Genomic DNA, 24,205 nt, shown 5'->3' with positions numbered 1-24,205 from the left:
ACTCCAGTGGAATGATTTGCATCCCAACTGCATTATATACAAGCTGAGTGTCTCTAGTAACTTAACCTTAACAAGTCTCTATTTTACTTTCTTTATCTGTAAAAGGGGGGAGACAATAGTATCTACATTGCAGTGTTGTAGGAACTAAGTGAGATAATAATAAATGTAAACACTCAGAACATTGCTTGGTACAAACTAAGGGTTTAACAAATGAAGCTACTATGTTGTTATTCATTATTATAGTTTTATGTTTATGTATACTATTACATGTGTTATAATTATGTATTTTTTTTATTATACAACAGTGACTCTCACCAGAGTAACCAGGACTCCATGTGTGGGTTAGCAACAGCCAGAGTTTTCTCTATCCCAGAGAGTGTTCCTAGCTAACTTTAGGATACATTTAAGGCATTCAGTCTGACTCTCCTTCTCCTGGCTGGGAATGTGTCTCACTGCTGCCCCCATCCCGCACCCCCCTAACCCCCCACCCCCGGGGTCTCTACCTGTGCTGATTCTTGTGGTCATCACACCTAATAACCCATTGGGAAGGTTGGCTCTCTGCTGGGGCCACAGTGGTCACTTCTCTTCCCCAAGTTCAGGTTGCCTAGCCATTCCAAACACAGGCCTTCCTCCCATCAGTTGCTATTATGGTTGACTTCTTTTTAAAATAAGGTAAAATTGCAATTTTTATTCAAATATAAAATAAACACATGTCAAAGATTTTATTTAATTTAGCAACTAATGATTGAAACAGTAAGATGTTGCCACAGGTTCAAAGGAATATACAATGAGCATACATGGAGGCAATCTCAGGCATGCTGAAAGGCATTGACCAGTAGTTGCAAAATAGGTTCATATCAGTGAGGCAATAATTAATTATATTCCACCAGATGCAATTTATTTGCATTTCTATTTTCTGTCAACAAGAACTCATTTATATGTTCTGTTTTCTACCATAGACAGAGTTGCAAAATAACTCAAAGATAATGAAAAGCAGAGACGACAGGAAAAGGTATGCTAAGCAGGACCCCCAGCAATCTTTTTGCCCATTTCAAAGTCTTTCACAATTTTTCCTGACAGTGGGATCTCAAAAGAATAGCCTAGTGTTGGAGTTATAAAGGATGTAACTACATCCAGTTTTATTATTTCTCTGCCTGGAAAGGGAGCCTCAAAAAGGCTAAGCAGACATTTCTCCTTTTCTTATCTTTATCTCCTCTCAATACCCACTTCTCCCTTTACTGCAGTTTCCCCCTCAGAGGCCCACAAGCTCGGGCTCTCACTCTTCCTCCTCAAAAGGGACCTTACCCCCAGGAGAAGGAAGTTACCTCCTTCCCCTTCTCTTCCCCCTCCCCAGTCCTAACTTAATGTCCTGCAACCCTCAATGGTCAGCCTTTGGCTGAATGTAAGTGGAGGTTTCCTTTGCTCAGCCACCTGCTCCAAAGGGGAAGGAGAAGGTTCTGATATCTGAGGACAAAACAGATGCTAGATTCTAAGTTTAGCTTTCCTTTCAGCAAGTCTGATTACTTACCATTAACCTTAAGAAGCAAGTCATCTTGTCAAAGACTGAATTCCCCCAGGGACACAGTTTTTTCTAATTCGAGAAAAGGATATTTCTGTTACCATGATATTGTCCTTGCCAGTTATAGAAGAATAACCCAGACATTCTTGAGCCTGGGAACATCTGACCAACTGACGGGGGCTTCCTCTGTTTTCCAGAGGGTGATGATTCCTCCACCTAGTTGTTACTGCTCTTTCTTGCATGGAAGAGAGATTTCTGATTTTTTTTTTTTCTTCCACACATATAGTTAAAAAAATAATTTAAAATTATGTGAAATCAAAATGAGGTCCTAATTTGTAGGAGACACATGATGGAAATGCACCTGAGGTTTGATTCAGTCTAACAATAAGAATCTGAAGTGATCCAAGGTGGTTCCAGGACTCCACTGGTCATGAAAACTGCTTTTTGAGTCCTTTAAAGAAATGCCTCAGTATTGGCTCTCAGCAGCAAACAGATTCTCCAGGTATGTCCAGTTCTGCTCATTCCCACACACGGCCTACTGATACTCTGTATATACAAAAATTGGGGGCATTTTTGTTTTCTCAGGAAACATTTTTATTTTTTAAAGATAACCAAATATTTAGTGTATGAATTTCTTACCAAGTTCCATGTTCAGTAAAATGCAGTCACTTTCTTTCGGTGTGGAAGAAGACAGCATGTTACAAAAGAACAGGCGTGGGGTAGACTAGGGAGTGGCATCATCTCATCAAGCCGCTCCACACCTCGAGTCTCGGCTTTGTCATCTACAAAATGAAGGAGTTGGACTCGGGCCCTCCAAAACAACTATCCCACAATGTTGAGGTGCTAAGTTACTCCGTGAGGTATCCTCGTCCTGACTGACAGTGCTAGAGCGGAGGGGAAAATGTGCTCCCGCAGGCTGGAATGAAGCTGGTCACACAGGGCTGTGGAGGGGCCAACACTCACGTTCCCCTACCACAGACACTATAAGGATATGGAGGGCCATGGAAGAACTCTGTCAGCAGCTCATGCTAAAAAGGGTGTGGTGGGCCACTGACCTCACAAACAGTGGTGATTCTCCTCCGGTGCTGTTTTATTTTGTGCTTGCATTTTGAATTAACTGAACTTCTCAGCCATTTTTACCACATTCAGTGTATCACTTAATTTTGTTTGACCACAAAGTCAAAGTTTTTATTTGAGAAATTTCCTGGGGTGTGTGATTTCAGTGTTACAGTTGACATTCCCCAATGGCCAGAGTGACCTTTTTTTTTTTTTTTTTTTTTTTTTTTTTTTGAGAAGACTTTAAAGCAAAGAGCTGCAGATGCTGGCAGTTGCAAGTTAGCCAGCAGGCACTGAAGTGGTAAGGCCTGGGGGTTATCAAATTGGGTCCTCAACGTTTTATTAGTCTTAGGCCTCACGAAACCTAGAACCACCCATAGTGATAGCTCCTACATATTGCGAAATGCAGCATGTATGGGACGTTCAAAGAAATTCATAAGGCAAATGAGAATTGGAGTGAAGGAGGGTAGCAAGAGATGAAGTTAGATAAGCCAAGCCATATAAAGGGTGTTATGTCAAGCAGGGCTCTTCTAGGTGTGGCTGAGATTTGCTAGTCTCTGTGGAACTCAGCTGGGCTTCTCCTGGCTTCTCATTCCTGGGACAGGCTGACAGAGCAGTCCTTTTTCAGGAATGGGTTCTTTTCATGATGAAGAGCAAGAATATAAGAGAGCAGATGGAAGCTCACAATGCCTCTGATGGCTGTTGCTCACCAGTAGCTCATGTAAAATCTTATAGTCAGTCCATTGGCCAAAGCAATTCCCTTGGCCCAGTCCAAAGTCAGTAGACTAGGAAATATAATGCATCTACAGGGAAGGAGCTGATGACTCGGTGAAGTCAGTAACATATTCTGTAGGATTTTCACCAAAATGTTAGTAGTCATTACTTAGGGATAATGAAATTTCTAATGATTTTTATTTTTTGCTTTAGTTTTTTTCTATCATTAGAATTTTTAATGAGACTGTAGCAATTTTACCAAAAATTATAAGCCTATTTCTTTAAATCATAAAAGATATCAAATATTGGACAGCATTTATTTGAGGATACTTTATAAAGTTTCCTTTTTTTAACTCCTTTATTAAATGAGTTAATGTACACATAAAAAGCCTAGCTCAACTTCCTAAAACCACCTATTAGCATTTATGGAGTTTGTAAATTATTGGGTATTAATATATTTCTGTTTCTATTTCCTTATGACTGCTTTCTCATTTTAAAATTTCATTATTTTGTATGTATCAGACTATTTAAAAACTAAAAAGAAAGGTGTGACAACCATTCCAGTGACACAGCCCCAGTTGCATATACAAATCACCTAGATTTTAATTCCTATAATGAAGTCCCTAGAGGTTCTGATTTAATTGTTCTAAGTCGTTTTAAAAGCTCTCTAAGGGTTAAGAAATATTGAATAAATAAATAAGTAAATAAGCGAAGATGTAACAGAAGGGCCAATCCAATGTGATAAGCAGTAGCATGTTGGGAGATTTTACAAATATGAAGTCTAAGATGCTGAAAAGCTTAGGCTTCTGGGTGTTGAAGAGAATAAGGGAAGTGGATACCATGGAGAAATATGAGCTTCCAGAATTAAGAACAAGGATGCTGTTAAGGTCTGTCTAAGCTGCATGAGGTAAAGATGAGCGAGTCATATCCTTTTGGAAGCCTCACTGTTCTAAATACAATCCAAATCAGACCCAAGGAAACAATTGTTCTTTCGGGGTAACCAAGGTACATTTCGTTCATTGTTTTTCAGAACATTGTGACTAGCAAGAGTCCATTCTCTATGAGAACAGTTTGAACTTTTAGGAATTACTTATGTACCCAGAACAAGGGTGAACGAATAGAGATATTGTGAGAATTTAGTTTGTTGATTGAGCTCCATGCTTAAATTATTTTACTCTGTGCTGAATTCAGTCACTTATGTGTAAATTATGAACTTTCCTCTCCCTCTACCTTTTAATATAAAACAAAAACAAAAAAACAAAAACTGTGTGTGTGTGTGTGTATGTCTCCTGAGAGAGAGAAAATGTGTAAAAATATATAAATATATTGACAGGAAGGTTTTTTTTTTTTGGTTTGTTTTTGTATTTAGCTAAGTGACAAACAGATTTTTTAATAATTGCGATCTAGTACTGGTAAGATCTGGGTTAATTACCATTTGCAGGGTAACCATAGTGACCAGCATATTGCATCTGATTCCATTAATCTTGTTGAGATTAACAGTAAATCCCAAAGGATCTTTTGCAGCAATTCAGAAATAAATCATCTTTTCACATGTATATTATTTGGTGACAGCCATTTTCTTTAAATGTGTTTCTCTAACCAACAAAGAAATAAGACAGTCCCTACTGAGGTAATTAAAAATCCATCACCCAAAATAAGAAATTTTACAAAATATAGCAGATGACTAAAAAGTAAATACATAGAAATACCACATGAAAGGAGGATTTATTCAACTAATATGTGTCATATTCCTAAAAGGCCTTCCAGAGGAAGGCCATTCACTCCCAGTTAGAAATTTACCTGTGTACAACCTCAGTCTCGAGATATGACCTGGAGACAAAATTTGAGATTCTTTAGTAAAAAAAAAAAAAAAAAAAATCCAGTTACTATTTAGATTATAGGGGTGAGAAAGAATGAGTTGAGCTGGGTTTGGGAAGAAGAACAGCTGTCTGCTTAAGCTGGGACTAATAATGTATTATATTTGTAAAGAGATACTTGCAGCTCAGTAGAGTATGACTATACCTAAAATCACATTTGTCCTACAACAGCCCCAGAGAGTAAGTACAAAATGTAGGACTCTCGTTTTACAGATGAGGCTAAAGAATGTAGACTGACTTCCCTATACTCACTTAGCATTAGAGCTTTCTTTTAAACTGCCTGAATAAATTTTCATATATTTTTACAGGTTGTTAGGGAACATGAGATGTTGTGTTTGCATAAATATGTTATCTATCACAGTAGCCTAAGACCCCATGGGATATTATATCAGCACTGAAATACTCAGGCATGCTTAATGGCAAAAGCAAGCTTTCCATTAACTTGGTTAAAAAGTACAAAACAGCCAGCTGAATTGTTTCTTCTTTACCTTCACAAAGGCAAACCCTGAGCTAAGTTTATACAGTCAGGGGTGCGGCTGGATGAATTTGCCTAGATCAGAGGAGTGCTAAATTTCCTCCAGCAAGCATTTGCCCTCAGTAAATCAGGAAGGGTGTCATTTACATCCTACCCAAACCCCCTCCTTACACAACTGTGACATTCTCCTTTTCACTAATCTTATTCTGGGTGTTTGATTTTTAGCCATGTGCCAGGATAAGAACTTTCACTATTAACATAGGGGCTCTCTACCAGAGCTGTTCCAGGCAGAGGCCAGGCCTTGATTATAAGACCAATTAGATTTGTGTTTCTTTAAAAGAACCTTTGGAATTTCCTTCTAAAACTATGTTAGCACTTGATATTTAATGTGTATCTATGTGTAGGATATTTTTTACACTTCAATTCACTATGGATTTATCATTTTTCGTATACCCCACACATACGATGCTGTAAGAGCATAGTTTTGAATGTCTGCCTTTATTTTTCCCAGTTTATGGATTCATGCTGAATCTAACTGTTGCTAGAAGAATATATTATTAACTTTGGTATCAGAATTAGAAAGCTCGCATGCCCAGATTTTTCTAATAGAACATACTACACTTTTGTGATGAAACCAGGAGTATATTTCACCATATATTTAGATCTACTTTGAAAACTTGGATATGGTTCAGGGGGAATATTCTGAAGTAAAACCTTCTCTGTCTGCCTCTGAGCTCTCCTCAAAAGGGAGAAACAGTACTCACATCTCACTGAAAGCTTTCCTGCTGCTGTTTAAAGCTATTTGCTTTTATTCTCTTTGAAAGTTGAGGACAGCTCATCACTATTTTTTGTTTAATAATCCTGAAGGATTTGACAATTGCTAGTAAGAACATTCACAAGCTTCTCTTTTTCACACTTTACAAATCCCTTCCTTTAAACTTTCATCATGTGTTTAGCTTTTCAACATTTTGATCTCCCTCTTCTGACCACTCACTGAGTGACATGTCTTTCCCACCTGAGATTGTTGTCCTCAAATAAGAACTTTGGCCAATACAAAGGGAGGATTTAAAAACACAGCTTCCTGTCAGCTTCCTCTCTGAGATGATGAATGCACTAGGATGTCTGAGAAATTTACTTCTCAAACTTTTCGTGAGTTGTATAGATACATGTTTGAGAGCACAGGTTTGAGAGCTGTACTACCTGGGTTTCATTTCCAGATCTGCCACTTTTCTAGCCGAGTGATCTTAGGCCAATTACTTAACTTCTCTATACCTCATTTTCCTCAACTGTAAAATGGTGATGATAATAATATCCTCTTTGGGTGACTCTTAAAGATTAAGTTAATGTAACATATATAAAGTGTTTAGAACAGTACCTGCAAATATTAATTATAATTACTATGTAAGTTTTAAATCAAAAGTTGATCATGTGCATTATGATTCATGCTGGGAATTTATTCTGAATTCTAGGTATTCTGTTTATAGTAACTTAAAGCACTAGCCCATTGTATAATAATTTTGATATTAATCGATGTGGCCTTTTCCTCTTAAAAATGTAAGACCATGAGTATATTAGTGTTTTACATTTATTTTTAAAAATTATCTTTACCTCCTAGGCCCCAGTTGGCTTAGCTGTTTAAAGTGTTACCATCAACAGGGGAAATTGTTTTTGTATGATGGGCTGTAGCGTGATCAACCGTCTAGGGTTTCCTGGAAGTGAGGGGTTTCTCAGGACATGGGACTTTTACTACTAAAACTGGGAGAGTCCGGGCAAACTGGGATGGTTGGCCACTCTAGCTATAAATGTGCTTCATAAGATGGGGATGGAAGGGGAAACCGAAGTTTATAACAAACATTGTTCCTTTGACTTTTTGACTCATGTAATCCCTGGTGAGTAGCTTACAGGTGAAATTGTGAACTAATTAATTCCAAATATCAGGCACTTGGACTTCATCTTTTGCTATTATCATCATCTGTGGGATATATTTTTTCTTCATTTTATGCCGTTCCACTTTCTTCTGATTATTCTTTTGCCTATTTTTTCTTTTAGGTCAACTCAGATCAAAACATACTCTTGGGATAATGCCCAGGTTATCCTGGTTGGGAACAAATGTGACATGGAAGATGAGCGGGTAATCTCAACGGAGAGAGGGCAACATTTAGGAGAACAGCTTGGTAAGAAACTAAGAATGAGAGCTTCGTAATTATTTGTGACACTGTACTGAGACTCAGCTAATTGCTAGGATGGGTTTAATGAAAAGATTGTCAGCCCGACAGTGGAAACCAAAACATTCTCTGTAAGTAGTGAGTCCTCCCACTTTCTGTGGTATTATTAGAATTCAAGAACAATTACAGAAGCAAAATAGACAGCCAGAATTTTGATCTAGTATAAGGTATTCAAATTCTTATTCCATGAGAAATAGAAGATATGTCTTGCCTGCTATTTTTTTCCTCCATACAGAGTTTGCTTTGAATGAGCACTTAATTATATTGTGTGACTGTTGTTTTCATGTTTCTGTTGGAGAAGGGTAATGGCGCAGAATAGGTCACATTATAGATTCTGGTTCTAGAGACATAATGTACAAGCTCTGTTACTGTTACAAACCTCTTTGAGACTAAATCTCTTTATCTCTCAAAAATGAGTATCATAACCCAGGCCTTAGTCCTCTTAACACCTGTGAGGAATGGAGACTATCCCCCAAAAGAAGATAGAAAGGAGACCTGGCAGCCGGTCAGCGGGATGGCTTCCTGAGACTTCTCTCTCTGTATTTTCTTGACTAGTCAGGTGTATGCCACATAGGGGAAGAAACTTCTACACAGATGTAAGTTGTCTCTCTATATAAACTTGAAAATGGTTTGGTTTAAGAGAATATAGATCAGAGCCAATAATTATTTAATGTCATCAGTACAAAAGGCTAATATTTTACCTCTGTAATAAATTACTTGGGTATCGAGATCAGATTGTACAAGAATGATGGGAATGCTCCAAGAGAGTGACTCCTCAGAACACCACTGCCCGGCACAAACAGAGCCCCTTCTCATACAGTATGTAAATATAGTAAAGTTCCTGAAACTAAGAGGCAGAAATATTTTATGTTCCAATGCCAGTTCCTTCAGTGGTTTCTAATTGACTTTTTACTCTCTCTTCAATTAAAAAAACAAAAACAACAACAACAACAACAACAAAAACTTAGCAGTTCTTATAGCAACCAACACTTGCACATTCTTAGAGAGTCATTTACCTCCTTTAGTGTGGTTTCTTCTTCTCACGACTACACATGCTTCTACAAATAATCATGAGGTCATTTGTAGGAAAAAACAAACACCCTCACAGTCTAAATTTAAAGGCTTTAAAAGTCTTTGCTTTATTTTTAAAAATGACTGGTAAACCTCCATTGTTCAAAATATCATCATATACATACAGAGGTTAGGCATTGTTTTTTAAATGTCATTACCATGTCTGCCAGATGGCACAAAATTACTGCTTTATTGATCTGGTTACAATCAATTCTCCATTGTGGATAGTTATATGCATATAACATTTGCTTATCCTAATGAGGGTGCTTGATGGCACTGCCTTGTGGCTGAGCGCTTTCAAATTCTTATATGGCAGCTGCCCTTGCCAATCTAATTTAGTTCGCCAAACATTTACTAGGTGTTTACAATATGTCATTTACTAGAACTGCAATGACAAATACCCCTACCTTCCAGGAATAAACAGCATATTGCCAGAGACAGACAATACAGCGATATGTGCCAGTACCCCCAGTGGATGCCTGAAACAGCAAATAGTACCAAACTCTTGTATACTATGTTTTTTTCTATACATATGTATGTATGGGAAAGTTTAATTTATAAATTAGGCACAGTAGGAGATTAACAACAATAATAACATAGGACAATTATAAAAATAAACATTATGTGAATGTAGTCTCTCCCTTTCTCAAAATATCTTACTGTACTGTATACACCCTTCTTGCGATGGTGTAAGTTGATAAAATGCCATACCTACTCCTGAATCTGGGTAACTTTTCCTTACTTGCAGTAGATGGCTTGGTGTCAGGGGCTCACTTGCTGAAGTCTTCATATAGGCTCAGTGGTTTCTAGTGTAGCATATTGGTCTCAGTTAGGACACATTTTCTGTTCATGTCTTCCACCCACAAATTTAATGCCTTTCTCATCTTAACTAAGCACTTATTATGGTCCGTGGCCATAACTTTTGCAGTTTGAGGTATGATGGCAAAACTAGCACAAATTTCTTTTTCACAATATCACATATAGAAAATTCATTCTTACTGTAGATCTTAGCAGCCTAAGCATATGTTTTTTTTTTTCTTAAGTTGAGAACTTTCACCTTTTCACTTAAAGAAAGCACTTTTCACCTTCTCTTTGGCATATCCGAATTACCAGCATCACTTGTGCTTTAGGGCCATTATTAAGTAAAATAAGGGTTACTTGAACACAAGCATGGGTCCGAAAACCCAGATGACTACTAGCAGGTGGGAACATATACAGCGTGCAGGTGCTGGACGGTGGGACGATTCATGTCCCGGGCAGGAGGGAATGTGATAGTGTGAGATTTCATCACATTACTCTGAACAATGAGCAATTTAAAACTTATGAATCGTTTGTTTCTGGAATTTTTTACTTACTATTTTTGGACCCCGGTTCACTATGGATAACTGAAACCATGGAAAGTGAAAGCCAGGGTAAGCGGGGGACTACTGTACAGACAGTGAGCATTGTTCTAGCCTTCCTTTCCATGTCTTTTGTTTTATTTAGCCCTATTGGGCGTGCCGCTTTGTTGAGCTCTGCCGCCTTGACTTCTCTACCATTGTGCTCGCTCTCCATTCTCCTCCTCCCTCTCCAGCCGTGACCTTTGTTTCTTTGGGAGACTTCCTCTTTCTGCCTCTCACACTTTGGCTTTCCACACTCAACCCACCACTCTTCTCTCTTCACATCCTCCCTTGGGTATTTCCACCCACTTCCAAGGTTTGAACTCTGCCTACAGACTAATGATGGCCAAATCATGTGCTAGTCTTTACCTCGCACCTAAACTTCAGGCTCCTCTTCCCCCCTGCGAACTGTGCATGTTCCGCACTTCTGGTTTTGGGTGGTCCTCTAATTATCTGCAGCTGAATCAACAGAAGTGTTTTTTTCAAGTGCATATTTATCAACCCAACTCATCAGAATTTCTGAAGTTGAAGCCCAGGAATCTGCATTTTTAACAAACACCGTTCTGATTTTTATACAACACTAAATTGTTACAATACCGGTTAAGATGAGAGTATTTTGAGAGGATAGGGAATCACCCTAAGACATGAACTTTATCCTGTAGCTGGTATTATTTTTCTCATGCATGTTTAACATTTACTATAGATGCATGTACCGTTAACAATATATAGGAATGTTTTAGATTTTTATTTTATATCAATTTTATATATGAAAAATTTCATAACTGAAGTGTTAAATGTAAAACTGTTAAATATTAAGTGAGAAAAAATTGAAAGCTAAATTAAAGATATAAATTTTTCTAAAATAGAAGTAATTTAAGTGGGAATAAGAAAGAAAAAAATTTGTGGAGCATAAAGGATTTGCAGTGTTCTGAAATTGTAGATGAAATAATATTTGAACCATTTTTATAAGCTCTGAGAGGGCAGGAAGGGAAGAAATTCTGAAGATTCCCAAAAATGTAGTCAGAGACACAAAGACAGCAGATAAAACTGCTTCCAGAAAAAAATTATTTTTAATAGTAATTTGTATGAACCCAGTTTCAAAGCATTTTTAATTTCATTAACATTTCTTCCTAAAGCAAATAACAGATATATATCCCCGTTATTATCTGTTCAAATAATTGTCATAATGTCATGTACATGCATTACTAAATTCCAGACCCATCCTCTGCATTCTTTCCCCTTGTCCAACACAGAGACCCCATAAGGATTTCTGACAACTATAAAATATTCTTACGCTTTACCAGCTCTCCAAGCTGTAAAATTTGCCTCGCCTTCTTTTCTCATTTACTGGTGCTTTTTGTTTTGATTATTCATCTGACAAATATTTTCTAAACACCTATAATGTTATTAGGAAGTCATAAAATATGCATCTTCCTTCTCATGGAGAGTAACCTGTATTCTCTCGGATATACAAGAAATTATCATGAATACATAAATTAAGCAGGGCTGGAAAACATCAAAACAGGTATAACTTGAAGAGAAAGGAGAGGCATGGTATTCTACAGGTAGTAGTTGCTTCTGTGTTAAAGGTATGAAGACTGACAAAAAGGCACATTCTCTGTCTATATAGTCTAAAACATTGATTTAATAAAGACTGGCTTAATTAAACAATTGCTTCGAGGAAACAATCTCTTGAAGTAGAAAAAGGTAAATTAAAGATAAACGGAAAAAATATTCCTTTCACATTCCTCTAGAGATGGGAGGTGGTACAGACAGCATATATAATTTCTTCCGTAAAAGGTCTAGATAAGTCAAGGAAGGCAGATCCACTGTGGCTAACAGGGAGTTGAGACTCTGTGGGACATTTCTGTCCCACCAAGGATGAGAGTTTGGGCATACTGACTGGGCTGCCTCATATGCCTTGATATCACTCTTGGAAACAAGTTGACTGCAATAAATGGAATATCTCTATAACCCAGCCAGGCAAGTCTACCTCCTTAGGCTTAGTGACCATGCTTCTGATTTCTGCTGAGCTTTAATGACCCCAGGTGTATCTCATTTGGGAATACTGATTCTGGGATCCTCTAATCTGCTCTTTTGATAATTTTAGTGTAAACTAGCTTTATCCTTTATCTGCCAACCCAGGGAAGAAAGATCAAGCCAGTAACTGCAATATGAAATTGTATTATTATCAGAGGAACCCTGAACTTTTGGATCCATGTGGTGTGACCCTAAGCAGCCAGATTCTCTTTACACATTTTCCAATTTAGAGAATTACAATAGCAGCATCACACCTTCCCTGACTGCTAAGCTCCACTTTGACTCATCGTATCCTTGGCACAACCTTGAGGTACAGATTAGGTTTTAACTAAATTTAGTTTTCTGCTTTATAGTCAAGAAGGAAATTATTCGTGGGGCCCATATAACTGTTAAGTCTGTTTAAACTATGTTCGTGGACTCTACAGTCTTCTAGTGATCCACAATGATCTGGAAGATGCCTGAAAATGACTAGATCTTATTAAGGATAAATTCTCTCAGAGGCATTCTTATCCAAACATATAATTTCTCTTTTCAAAAAGTGCCTAGCTTTCTGGAATCTCCTCCTACTAATAAACTGGAAAACTCTAGCCAGCCATTCTTTGCTTTATAAGAAACCTTAGTAAAAATCTTGATGACTCACTTTATGGGCCTTAAAAATTACACCAAGACAGTAGCTACTAAACCATGCAGCGATTTCTCAGTACCTTTAGAGCCGCATTTTGGGGAATCTGTAATCTGGACTACTTAAAGTTCCCTCCTAAATTATTAAAAAATCGAGGTATCATGGAGAGTGCTATTGTCTTGCTTGCTTGTGACACCGAGAGAGCCACGTCAGACTACTCTGAGACTCATTGTAACAGAGCTGAATTAACTCAGAAGTGACAGGTAGCCCTCAGAATATTGAGGAGACTTCTCTTCTTTCTCAGGACATTTAAATTAGGCAAGATCAAGGCAGGAGGAGGGATATCTAGAAGGAAGATTGGACCTAGAGTAGGGTTTTCAAAACATATCAGCACCCAAACCACAGCCTAGGCCAATCAAATTAGAATCTCTGTGGTTGGACCCAGTCAACATAAATAAAATAAAACCCAGTACTTGAAAAAAATTATTGAGGTATAATTGACATGTAGCATTATATTACTTTTAAGTATTCAAGGGATTTAATTTTTGTATACACTGCAAAATGTCACCACAAGTCTAGTTAACATCTGTTATTATACAAAGTTACAATAATTTTGTGTATGATGACAACCGGTAAGATCTGCTTTCTTAGCAGATCTTATGCAATACAGTATTATTAACTATAGCTCCAATGTTGTACATTACGGCCCCATGAATTACTTTATAACTGGAAATTTTTACCTTTTGACCCCTTTTATCCATTTGTCCATCCCTAACCCCTACCGTGGCAACCACCAATCTGTTCTCTGTATTTATGAGCTGGATTACTCTTTTGTTCTTAGTTGGATTCTACATATAAATGAGGTCATATGATGTTTGTTCTTCTCTAATTTATTTCACTTAGCGTAATGCCCTCAAGGTTAATTCATGTTATCACAAATGGATTTTATTTTTTATGGCTAAATATATATATATATTCATTATATATAATGAATATATATAATGAATATATATTCATTTATATATTTACATAAATATATAAATGTTCATTATATATACATACACACACACATCTGTATATATGTATATGTGTATATATACACCTATATGTATTTTCTTTATCCATTTATCCATTGATGAATATTTAGGTTATTTTCATATCTTGGCCATATCTAATAATAATATAAATAACAGCAGTGAAAATGGGGTGGGGGCCAGATATTTTTTTTAATTAGTTTTTTTGTACTAAATTAATTGACCATATGTGTGGGTTTATTTCTGGGCTTGCTATTTTGTTCCATTGATGTATGTATCTGTTTTTATGCTAATACCATACTGTTTTGATTTATAATAGTTTGAAATTGGAAAGGGTGATGCTTTCAGCTTTGTTCTTGCTGAAGATTGCTTTGACTATTTAGGATCTTTTGTGGTTTCACATAAATTTTTGGACTATTTGTTTATGTGAAAAATGCCAATGGAATTTTGATAGGGATTGCATGAATCTATAGATTGCTTTGAGTAGTATGAACATTTTAAGAATATTCATTCAATCCATAAGCATGAAATATCCTTCCATTTATTTGTGTCTTCTTCAATTTCTTTCATTAATGTCATAATTTTTTTTGTGTACAGGTTTTCCCCCTCTTTGCTTAAATTTATTCCTAGGTATTTTATTGTTCTTGATACAGTTATGAAAGGAAATATTTATTTATCTTTCCAATAGTTCACTATTGGTGTATAGAAATGCAACAGATATTTGTATAATGACTGTATACTGCAATATACTGAATTGATTTATTAGTTCTAATAGTTTTTTTTGGTGGAGTCCTTAGGGTTTTCTATAATATATATATATCATGTTGCCTGCAAGTAGAGAAAAATTTTACTTCGTCTTTTCTAATTTAGATGTCTTTTTTTCTTTTCTAATCTTGGCTACAACTTCCAACACTATGTTTAATAGAGGATGTGAGAGTGGACTTTCTTGTCTTTTTCCTAATCTTAAAGGAAAAGCTTTCAGCTCTTCATCATTGAGTATAATGTTAGCTATGGGCTTGTCATATATGGCCTTTCCTATGTTGAAATACATTCCCTGTATACTCATCTTGTTGAGAGTTTTTATCATAAATGGATGTCAAATTTCCTGCACAAATGATTTTCCTGCACATACTGAGATGATTTTTATGTTTATCCTTCATTTTGTTAATGTGGTGTATCACACTGATTTGTGAATGTTAAGCCATTCTTACATCCATGGAATAAATCAAGGTTAATCATGATGTATTAATGTATTGTTGAATTTGGTTTGCTAATATTTTGTTGAGGATTTTTATATCTATGTTCATCAGGCATATTGGCCTTTAATTTTCTTTTCTAGTGGTGTTTTTATCTGGTGTAGGTATCGGGGTAATGCTGACCTTGTAAAATGTGTTTGGAAATGTTTCCTCTTTGTGTTAATTTTTCTTTGTTTGCTATAACTCCCCAATGAACCTGTCTGGTCCTGGTCTTTTGTTTGTTGACAGGCTTTTGATTACCAATTCAACTCTTTACTAGTAATCTGTCTGTTCAGATTTTCTGTTTCTTCCAGATTTAGTATTAATGTTTGATTCTAGGAATTTATCAGTTTATTCTAGGTTGTCTAATGTCATATAATTGATATAATAGTCTTTTGTGATCTTTTACACTTCTTTGGTGTTAGATTTAATGTCTTTCCTTTTAATCGAGTCCTTTTTATTGAGTCCACCTAAAGACTTGTCAATTTTATTTTTTCAAAATATTGGGTCTTAGTTGCATTGATCTTTTCTTTTTCTTCTGTTTTAGTCTTTCATTTATTTCTGCTTTGATCTTCGTTATTTCCTTCCTTCTACTATTTGGGCTTCATTAGTTCTTTGTTTTTTAGTTCCTTGAGTTGATGTATTAAGTTCTTTATTTGGGATTTTTCTTGTTTCTTGAGGTAGACATTTATTTCTATATAACTTCCCTCTTAGAACTGTTTTTGCTACCTCCCATAAGTTTTGACATGTTTTATTTCAATTTTTGTCTGTCTCAAGGTGTTTTTTCTTATTTCAATTTCTTCTTTGACCCATCAGTTGTTTGTAGCATGTTATTTAATCTCCACGCATTTGTTAATATTTCAGTTTTCTTTTATAATTGATTTCTGTTTCATATGATTGTGACTGGAAAAAATGCTTGATATGATATAGATCTTCTGAAATTTATTATGACTTGTTTTGTAGCCTAACATATTATCTGTCCTAGAGAATGTCTTTTGTGAACTTAAGAAACATGTGTATTCTGCTGCTTTAGGGTGGAATGTTCTTTATATATCTGTTAAATCAATCTAACATGGCATTTAAGGCCAATATTTCCTTACTGGTTTCTGTTTGGACGAAATATCCATTGATGTAAGTAGAGTCTTAAAGTATCCTACTATTACCATATTGCTTTAGATCTAATACTTACTGTATATATTAAGGTCCTCTTATGTTTGGTACATAAATATTTACAAATATATATCCCCTTGTTGTATTGATTTTGTTGTCCTTATATAATACCCTTGTCTTTTGTTACAATTTTTTTAAAGTATATTTTGTCTTATATAAGTATAGCTTCCCAGCTTCCTTTGTTTTCCATTTGCACAGAATATCTGTTTTCCATTCCTTCACTTTCAGTCTATGTGTGTCCTTACATCTGCAGCAAATCTCCTGTAGGAAGCATATAGATGGGGCTTGTATTTTCATTTAGTTCATTTACACTTAAAGTATTTATTGATAGGTATGCACTTATGGCTATTTTGTTTTCTGCGTGTTCTGTAGTTCCCCTCTGTGCCTTCCTTCCTCTCTTGCTCTTTTTGCAGTTTGATGAATTTCTTTCGTGGTATGCTTAGATTCCTTTCTCTTTATGCTTTATGTGTCTACTATGGGCTTTTGTTTTAGGGTTACCATGAATATTACATATAAAAACTTGTATTTATGGCAATCTACTCTAAGTTAATAATAACATAAATTCGAACGCATTCTAAAACTTGACATTTAATTTTCCTCCCGTTTCATGTTTTGATGTCACATTTTACATCTGTTTAGCCTGTGTAATTCTTAATTAATGTAGGTATAGTTATTTTTACTACATTTGTCTTTCCATCTTCATATTACTTTATAAGTTATTAATCTACTATCTTTATATTTTACCTTTATCAGTGAGATTTATAATTTCACATATTTTCATTTTACTAACAAATGCTTTTTTTTTCTTAAAGAAGTTCCTTTAATATTTCTTGTTAAGGCTAAGTTAGTGGTGATCAACTTCAGCTTTGCTTGTCTGAAATACTCTTCACCTATACTTCAATTCTGAATGATAATTTGCCAATAAAGTAGTTTTGGTTAGAAGTTTATCCTTTAATTTTTTAATATATCACATCACTCCTTTCTGCTCCACAAATTTTCTGTAAAATATTAGCTAATTATATTATAGGAGTTCCTTTATACATAACAAGTTGTTTTTCTCTTGCTACTTTTCAGATTCTTTCCTTGTCTTTAGCTTTTGACATTTTAATTATAATATGTCTTCTTGTGGGTCTGTTTGGGGTTATCTAGTTTGTAACTCTCTGGGCTTCTTGGATCAGGATGTCTGATTTCTTCCCCTAGTTACAGAAATTTTTAGCCATTTTAGAAAACTCATTTTCAACTTAAGTATAGTTGGTATACAATATTATATTAGGTCCAAGTGTACAATGTAGTGACCACACTAAGTGTAGTAATCATCTGTCACTATGTAAACTTCTCACAGTATTATTGACAATATTCCCATTCACATTTTTCACCCATCCCCTCTCTCCTCCCCTCTGGAAACCGTCAATTTCATCTGTTTCTTGAGTCTGTTTTTATTTTTTTTTCTCATTTATCTTTATTTTTTTTTATTTTTTTTAGATTCCACTTATAAATAAAACCATACAATATTTGTCTTTCTCTGTCTGACTTATATCACTTAGCATACTACCTACCCTCTGGGCCTATCCATGCTATTACGAATGTCATGATTTCATTCTATTATTATGGCTGAGCGATATTTCATTGTGTATGTGTACCATATCTTTATCCAGTTGTCTATCAATGGGCACTTGGGTTGCTTCCATATCTTGATTATTATAAATAATACTGCAGTGAACATAGGGGTGCATTTATTTTTTGAATTAGTGTTTTGGGTTTTCTTCAAATAAATACCCAGAAGTGGAATTGCTAGGTTATATGGTAGGTCTATTTTTAGTTTTTTAAAATATCTCCATATTGTTTTCCATATTAGCTACATCCATTTGCAGTCCCACCAGCACCGGACAAAGGCTGGAAAGTTCTCAGTTATTTATCTAAATAAAATCTTTACTCCCTTCTCTCTCTTCTTCTTCTTCTCCCCTCCCCTTCCTTCTTCTTTCTCTTTCTCCTTCTCCTCCTCCTTCTTCTCCTTCCTCTTCCTCGTCTTCTTGTATACCAGTTATATGTATATTCAACCTAAGTATAGTTGGTATACAATATTATATATTGCAATACAATATTATATATATGAATATATATTTTAAATTTCATCCATTAGCTCTTATTTGGTATCTTTACTTTTTAAAATATCTTAATTCTCTCCTCTTAAAATTGAAAAATTTCTACTAAAGTATTCTTCAAGTAACTTAGTCTTTCTTCCATCTGTTCTGCCCTATTATCTAAGCTCTCTAATGCATACTTCATCTCATTCATTGAATTCTTCAGCTCCAGATTTTTTTTTTTTTTGCAATATTTTGCAATATTGGTTGATGGAGAATTTTTATTTTTATGATGCCATGTTACTATGATTCTTTATAGTGTTTGATGAAATGTGCCTCTGCCTTCACATTTGAAGTAGCAAATACCTTATTTTGTTAAGAAAGCTTCTTTTACTTTGCCTCTTTTAGTTAAATAGGCTGGCCAATTAGAAACCTTTCATTTTGTTTTACAGATGTTGCTGCAGCTCAAGTTTTTGTTTTCGCTTTACCTGAGCTTGCTCTCATGGCTACACTCAGGAGCACATAAAAAGGGTTGGTGGCAGAGCGGAGGAAATATTGCCTTAACACCTGGGGCTTTGTGGGTGCCATGGCCTCATAGAAGTATCCTCATGCGTGAGGACTCCCAGAGGTTGCTGAGCAGTCTGCCTCCTTCTGTTTCTTCTCTACAAGTGATGGAGGTCCCTCTTCAGAAATCTGGGTTCCACTGGAGAGAAATGGTCCCTTCAGGTACAAACCACATAGCCTTACAGTCAGTCACTCACTACTTCTGCCTTCCACTTCCTCTCTGGAGGAGCTCGCTGCTAAAGCTCAGGGCATTACAGTGCCACCCTGTGGGATGACTCTAGGAAGTGACACTGGTGGGGACTGAGTCTGTGAATTCTTCCTTCTCTGCTGCCTCTGAACTCATCTCTGCTCTGCCCCAATGGCACACTTGGTTCTCCCATCAGGCTGGCACAACCTCCACAAATTATCTTATATGAATAGTCACCCTATTTTGTACTCTCCAGTTTTTTTTTCCCTTATTTTTACCCCATTTTATAGTTTTTATTTTTCAGAGCAGTTTTAGATTCAAGGTAAAATTGAGTACGAAGTACCCCAACTATCAACATCCTACACCACAGAGGTTGTACTCTCTAGCTTTGTTTCCACCTTCAAATGGTGGTAAGTGGTGGTGGGGCAGGCACACTGATTCTCTTGGATCCTCAGCCTCCTTTAAGTTCTTATCCATTTATTTTCTGAGGCACAGGTGGGTAGAAATCTCCCTCATGTAAATGAGACATTTTTGTTCAGTTATGAATGTTGTAAATAAAAGGGGAGAGAGAGAAGGAAAGGCTCACATCACCATGAGGCTGATGTCACTCCATCTAAATCTTTTTAACTGTAAGGACTATACAGTCAAAAATGTTCAGAAACCACTGGTTAGAGGCTGGATTGCAGGGGAGAACAGAAAGCATGTGCACACATACACACTGACCACGCACATTACAGAATCAGAACCTCTGAAGCTTGGGTTCAAATCAGCGCTTTTAGCTCCTCAGCTGATTTTAATCTATAGCAGGGCCGAGAGCCCTTGATTTAGGCTCTCACCATATATCACCTAATTGTGTCAAAGTTGAGGCCTAAACTGAGCAGTGCCAGTATACATATAAGTGAGGAGAGAAATTTTTAGATGTTTAACATTTGGTAAATATTTTGGATCCTGCAGGCTGAGGGGATGGAGAGGTAAATGATCTCCCCAGGTCTCTGGCCTGAGTAACTGATTATTGTCATCTGGAGGGAGAAATGGGAATAAAATCAGCATGTAACATTCAGAAGGACAGGAACCCAGGAAGAGGCAGAGGATAGAGTGAGGGGAATGGAGATACTTGGTGGAGTGGAGAGCCATAGGATAAATGAGACAAACTCTAGTGAGTAGGCAGAAAGAATTAGCCTGAAATCTAGGCACTGGAATCTTGAAATCTCTACTTTTAAAGATGAGAGTAAATTGTTCAAATGCAAGTAGCCACTATTTTCCATGAAATTAAATTGGGGGTTTTAAGAGTTGTCGCCATTAAATGTGTTTTTGTATAACACAAGAAATTGGAACAAAAAAGTAAAGCAAATCCTAAGAACTGGTAATAGTGGCTATGCCTGCTTTTTTAACCTTTTTTAGGAACAGGGCACAACTGATTCAATGGTTTGACTTGAGTACATTTTTATAGCTAATCTTGATTCACAGGCTTCAGTATGTCATTAGAAAGTCAGTTTAGCTTCCAAAAGCCACTTAATTAGCTGAGGCACCAAAGTCAGAGAACTGTGAGCAGTCCTGGAGGTGGACACACTCCCGCCTTGGCCATTTTAAAGCTGCCTTTTTGAGGTCAGACTTGCAATGTTGTCTCCAGCCGCCCTACTTTAATAAAGGATGGTGGATTTTTTCCTTCAGTTTTTTAATCTTTTTCTCTTGTTCTTATAAAGTAGGTTCCGTAATAAAGCCATGTTGAGGAGCCAGAAACTAATGAGAGCACTGCCCTGAAGCCTATTTTTAAAACTCAAACCACCTGCTCCAAATAGGCATTGACTCTTTTCTTCAGCAGCTTTTAAAGACTAACGTAAATCTTAATTGTAGTGTTTATGAAATAATGATTTCAACTTCTGGATTTAGCAGACAGCTTCAGTAATGCTATTTCAATGCTCTAAGTACCTGTCTGCATGCAGCTCTCTGTGGAGAAGCACTGCCATCACCACCACCACCACCACTATCAATGATTATTTCCACTGGCTCACATTTTTTGGCTACAAATCCCCAGGAGGTATAACATAAACCAACAGGGTACATTTTAACATGTTTGTGTTGGGTTAGGTGTGATCATACTCATGGGGAAGGAAGGATGGGATCATTACTCTTTCCTGGTCCTTGTGTTCTTTGAGCTGCTCAATTCCTGTTAACTCTTCATTATTTCACAACCTTATGGATCTCCACTCTATTGGCAGCTGAAATTCACTCAGCAAGCAGTTGTTCCTTGTGAATAAAGTGACTGTGCACTCCAGTTTATTCAGGACAGTTCCAATTTGTGTTCATTAATAGCACCCCCTTTCAACCCCACAGATGACAGGGAAAATGTTAAATTTTATGATCATCCAGCCCAAGAAACCAAACCATGAAGCATCTTTGAGTGATACACTCACCTTCCTCACTGATCTGGCATTCTGCATGCTTCCCTTCTTCTAAATCTCTCCTCTACATAACATTCTCACACTCCCCAGTGAATGACTTCCCAAGGCCCTGACAAATCTCTCTTTTACTCGTTGCTTCCTGTAGTCAACCCCACTAAACAAGATGATATTTTCCAAACACCTCTTACTCATCCAGATCTCTACCAACATTTGACCCCAGAGATGGCTCCATTCCCAAGTGTCCAAGCTGCTTTAAAGGCTGCCAGTTTATTACAAATGTTCTTGCTAAAAAGCCTCCACACTCTCCTTGTCTTCCTACCATTTGTGGTTCAAAGCTTATCCTCTAACCAACTTTAAATTTAAAGTCCCTTGCCCCATCTCACAAAAATGTCCATTCCTCACTTTTCTTAACTAGATTTGACTCAGAGCCCCACCTCTATTCCTTATAGTGATTTTCCAAGTTGTACCCTCTTCCCCTTCACATGAACTTGCAAACCCACTTTGTAAAATGTTTAAAAAAGAACCCAGTTCCATGTAATAGAAATATGTTTTTTATTCGGTTCTTAAAAGTAACAACAAGTGCTTATATTAATGTTACTTAACAAAATTAAGTAATACTGAAATAAGAAATATTGCAGCATATGGATAGTTTAATCTGCTAAGTGTTGAGAGTTGAAAGAGCTCAAATCAAGAAGGACTTCTTAATCAGTGAATTGTAAAGTATATGCTTGGTGGGTGAACTTGGCAGAGGTCCAGGTCCGTTCATCAGCTTTGCACACTTGCCAATGTTTTTGCCTTTCTCTCAGGGCAAAATTACCACAGCTGGTAACAGTAAGCCAACAAATCACACTAACCAAACTCACGAGGGACTAATTTCTAATTTAAAATGTCTTTTATTATTTGCATTAAGCAATATGTCACAGTAGTTGATAATATTTCTGTCATATACTCAGTACATCCTTTTATCAATAGAAAAAAATATTCTTAGAAAAAGCATTCAGTTTTATAAGGTTTCTTGGTGCCCTAGATCAAAGAAAAGAGAACTCAGTAAAGTTCACTTAGTTATTTTATTCTACTGAGTGCTTCCTGCATGCCAGGCCTGTGACATTAAGGGAATGCTTCCTTGTCCTGATGGAGGTGAGTGGGCAGGCAAACCTGAATACTCACACTGCTTGGTGCAGGCACCCTCTCCTATGCTGGACAATACTCTCAATTCTTGACCCTTTTTCTTTTTTCTTCTTCTTTTTTTCTTTTTTTTTTTTTTTTTTGGCTCCATGCAGACCAACTCCATTCTCCTTTGATGATCTCACATTGGAAAGTGTATAATTCATTAGAGCACAGTAAGAGAGAGATCTTGCCCTCTATGTTAAAAATTTGGGAGACAATCTCATCTCTTAATAGATTTGGGGAAGTATCACATTCTTATCAAAAGTCATTTGATAATACTATCTTGCAATGAGTTATGCCTGCAGTTGGATAATCTCATGCACTGTGTGACTCTTTCTTAGCAACTTTATTCTCACTAGGTGGCTTTTTCTTGTCTCAATCTTAAATTCCAAAGACACACTATCTTTGGTGCCAGGTAGGCATCTCTTTCCCACTCATGGACAGACTAAAGCATGATATTTTATTCATGAAAGTCATCAGAACAGAATTTTTCCCATGTTCATATTACATCATTATTCTATCTCTTTTGCCTTTAATTTTTTAAATTGAGGAATATTGACATATTAGTTTGTTATACAACATTTGATATTGTATATATTGCAAAATTATGTCTAGTTAAAATTTGTCCCCACACAGTTAACAACTTTTTTCTTGTGATAATATTAAAATCTTCTTTTTTTGCAACTTGCAAATATGCAATAGTTTTATTTTCTGTAATTGCCATGCTATACATTACATCCCTACGACTTTTGACCTTTTTACCCTCTTACCCATTTGTCCATCCCCCTCATCCCCTACCTCTGGCAACCACCAATCTGTTCTCTGTGTTTTTAATTTTTTAGTTTTTTTTGTGGGGGAGAGTTATCGTTTTAGATTCCGCATATAAGTGAGATTATACAGTATTTTTCTTCCTTGACTTATTTTACTCTGCATAATGCCCTCAAGATACACCCATGTTGTTGGAAATAGCAAGACTTCATTATTTTTTATAGCTGAATAGTATTCTGTTGTATGTATGTATATATTATATACATTTTATATATCATATACATTATATATATACATGCAACATTATCCATTCATTCATTGATGGACACAGGTTGTTTTCATATCTTGTCTATTGTAAATAATGCTGCAGTGAAAATGGGGAATGTTTGTTTTCTTCAGATAATTACCCAGATGAGGAATTGCAGAATGATATGGTAGTTTTATTTTTAATTTTTTTCAAGGAACCTCCATTCTATTTCCCATAATAATGCACCATTTACATTCTCACCAATAAAGTACAATGTTTCTCTTTTCTTCACATTCTCAGCAATACTTATTTATCTTTTTGATGCTAGCTCTTCTAATAGATGTAATATCTCATTGTGGTTTTGATTTGCAG

General features: G+C 36.2%; 1 protein-coding gene across 2 annotated transcripts in view; it reads left to right on the top strand.

The window, feature by feature from the left end:
• Window positions 1-24,205, top strand: part of RAB3C (RAB3C, member RAS oncogene family) — a 223,274-nt gene that overhangs the window by 184,738 nt on the left and 14,331 nt on the right. For both annotated transcript variants that reach the window (XM_036225702.1, XM_036225701.1), the window contains exon 4: window positions 7,691-7,815. In XM_036225702.1, the coding sequence (XP_036081595.1) occupies window positions 7,691-7,815 (125 nt within the window). The remainder of the gene's footprint in view (window positions 1-7,690; window positions 7,816-24,205) is intronic.

Source organism: Rousettus aegyptiacus, unplaced genomic scaffold (genome assembly GCF_014176215.1).
Source record: "Rousettus aegyptiacus isolate mRouAeg1 unplaced genomic scaffold, mRouAeg1.p scaffold_m13_p_8, whole genome shotgun sequence".
NCBI lineage: Eukaryota > Metazoa > Chordata > Mammalia > Chiroptera > Pteropodidae > Rousettus > Rousettus aegyptiacus.
This window is presented reverse-complemented; position numbering and strand designations above follow the sequence as displayed.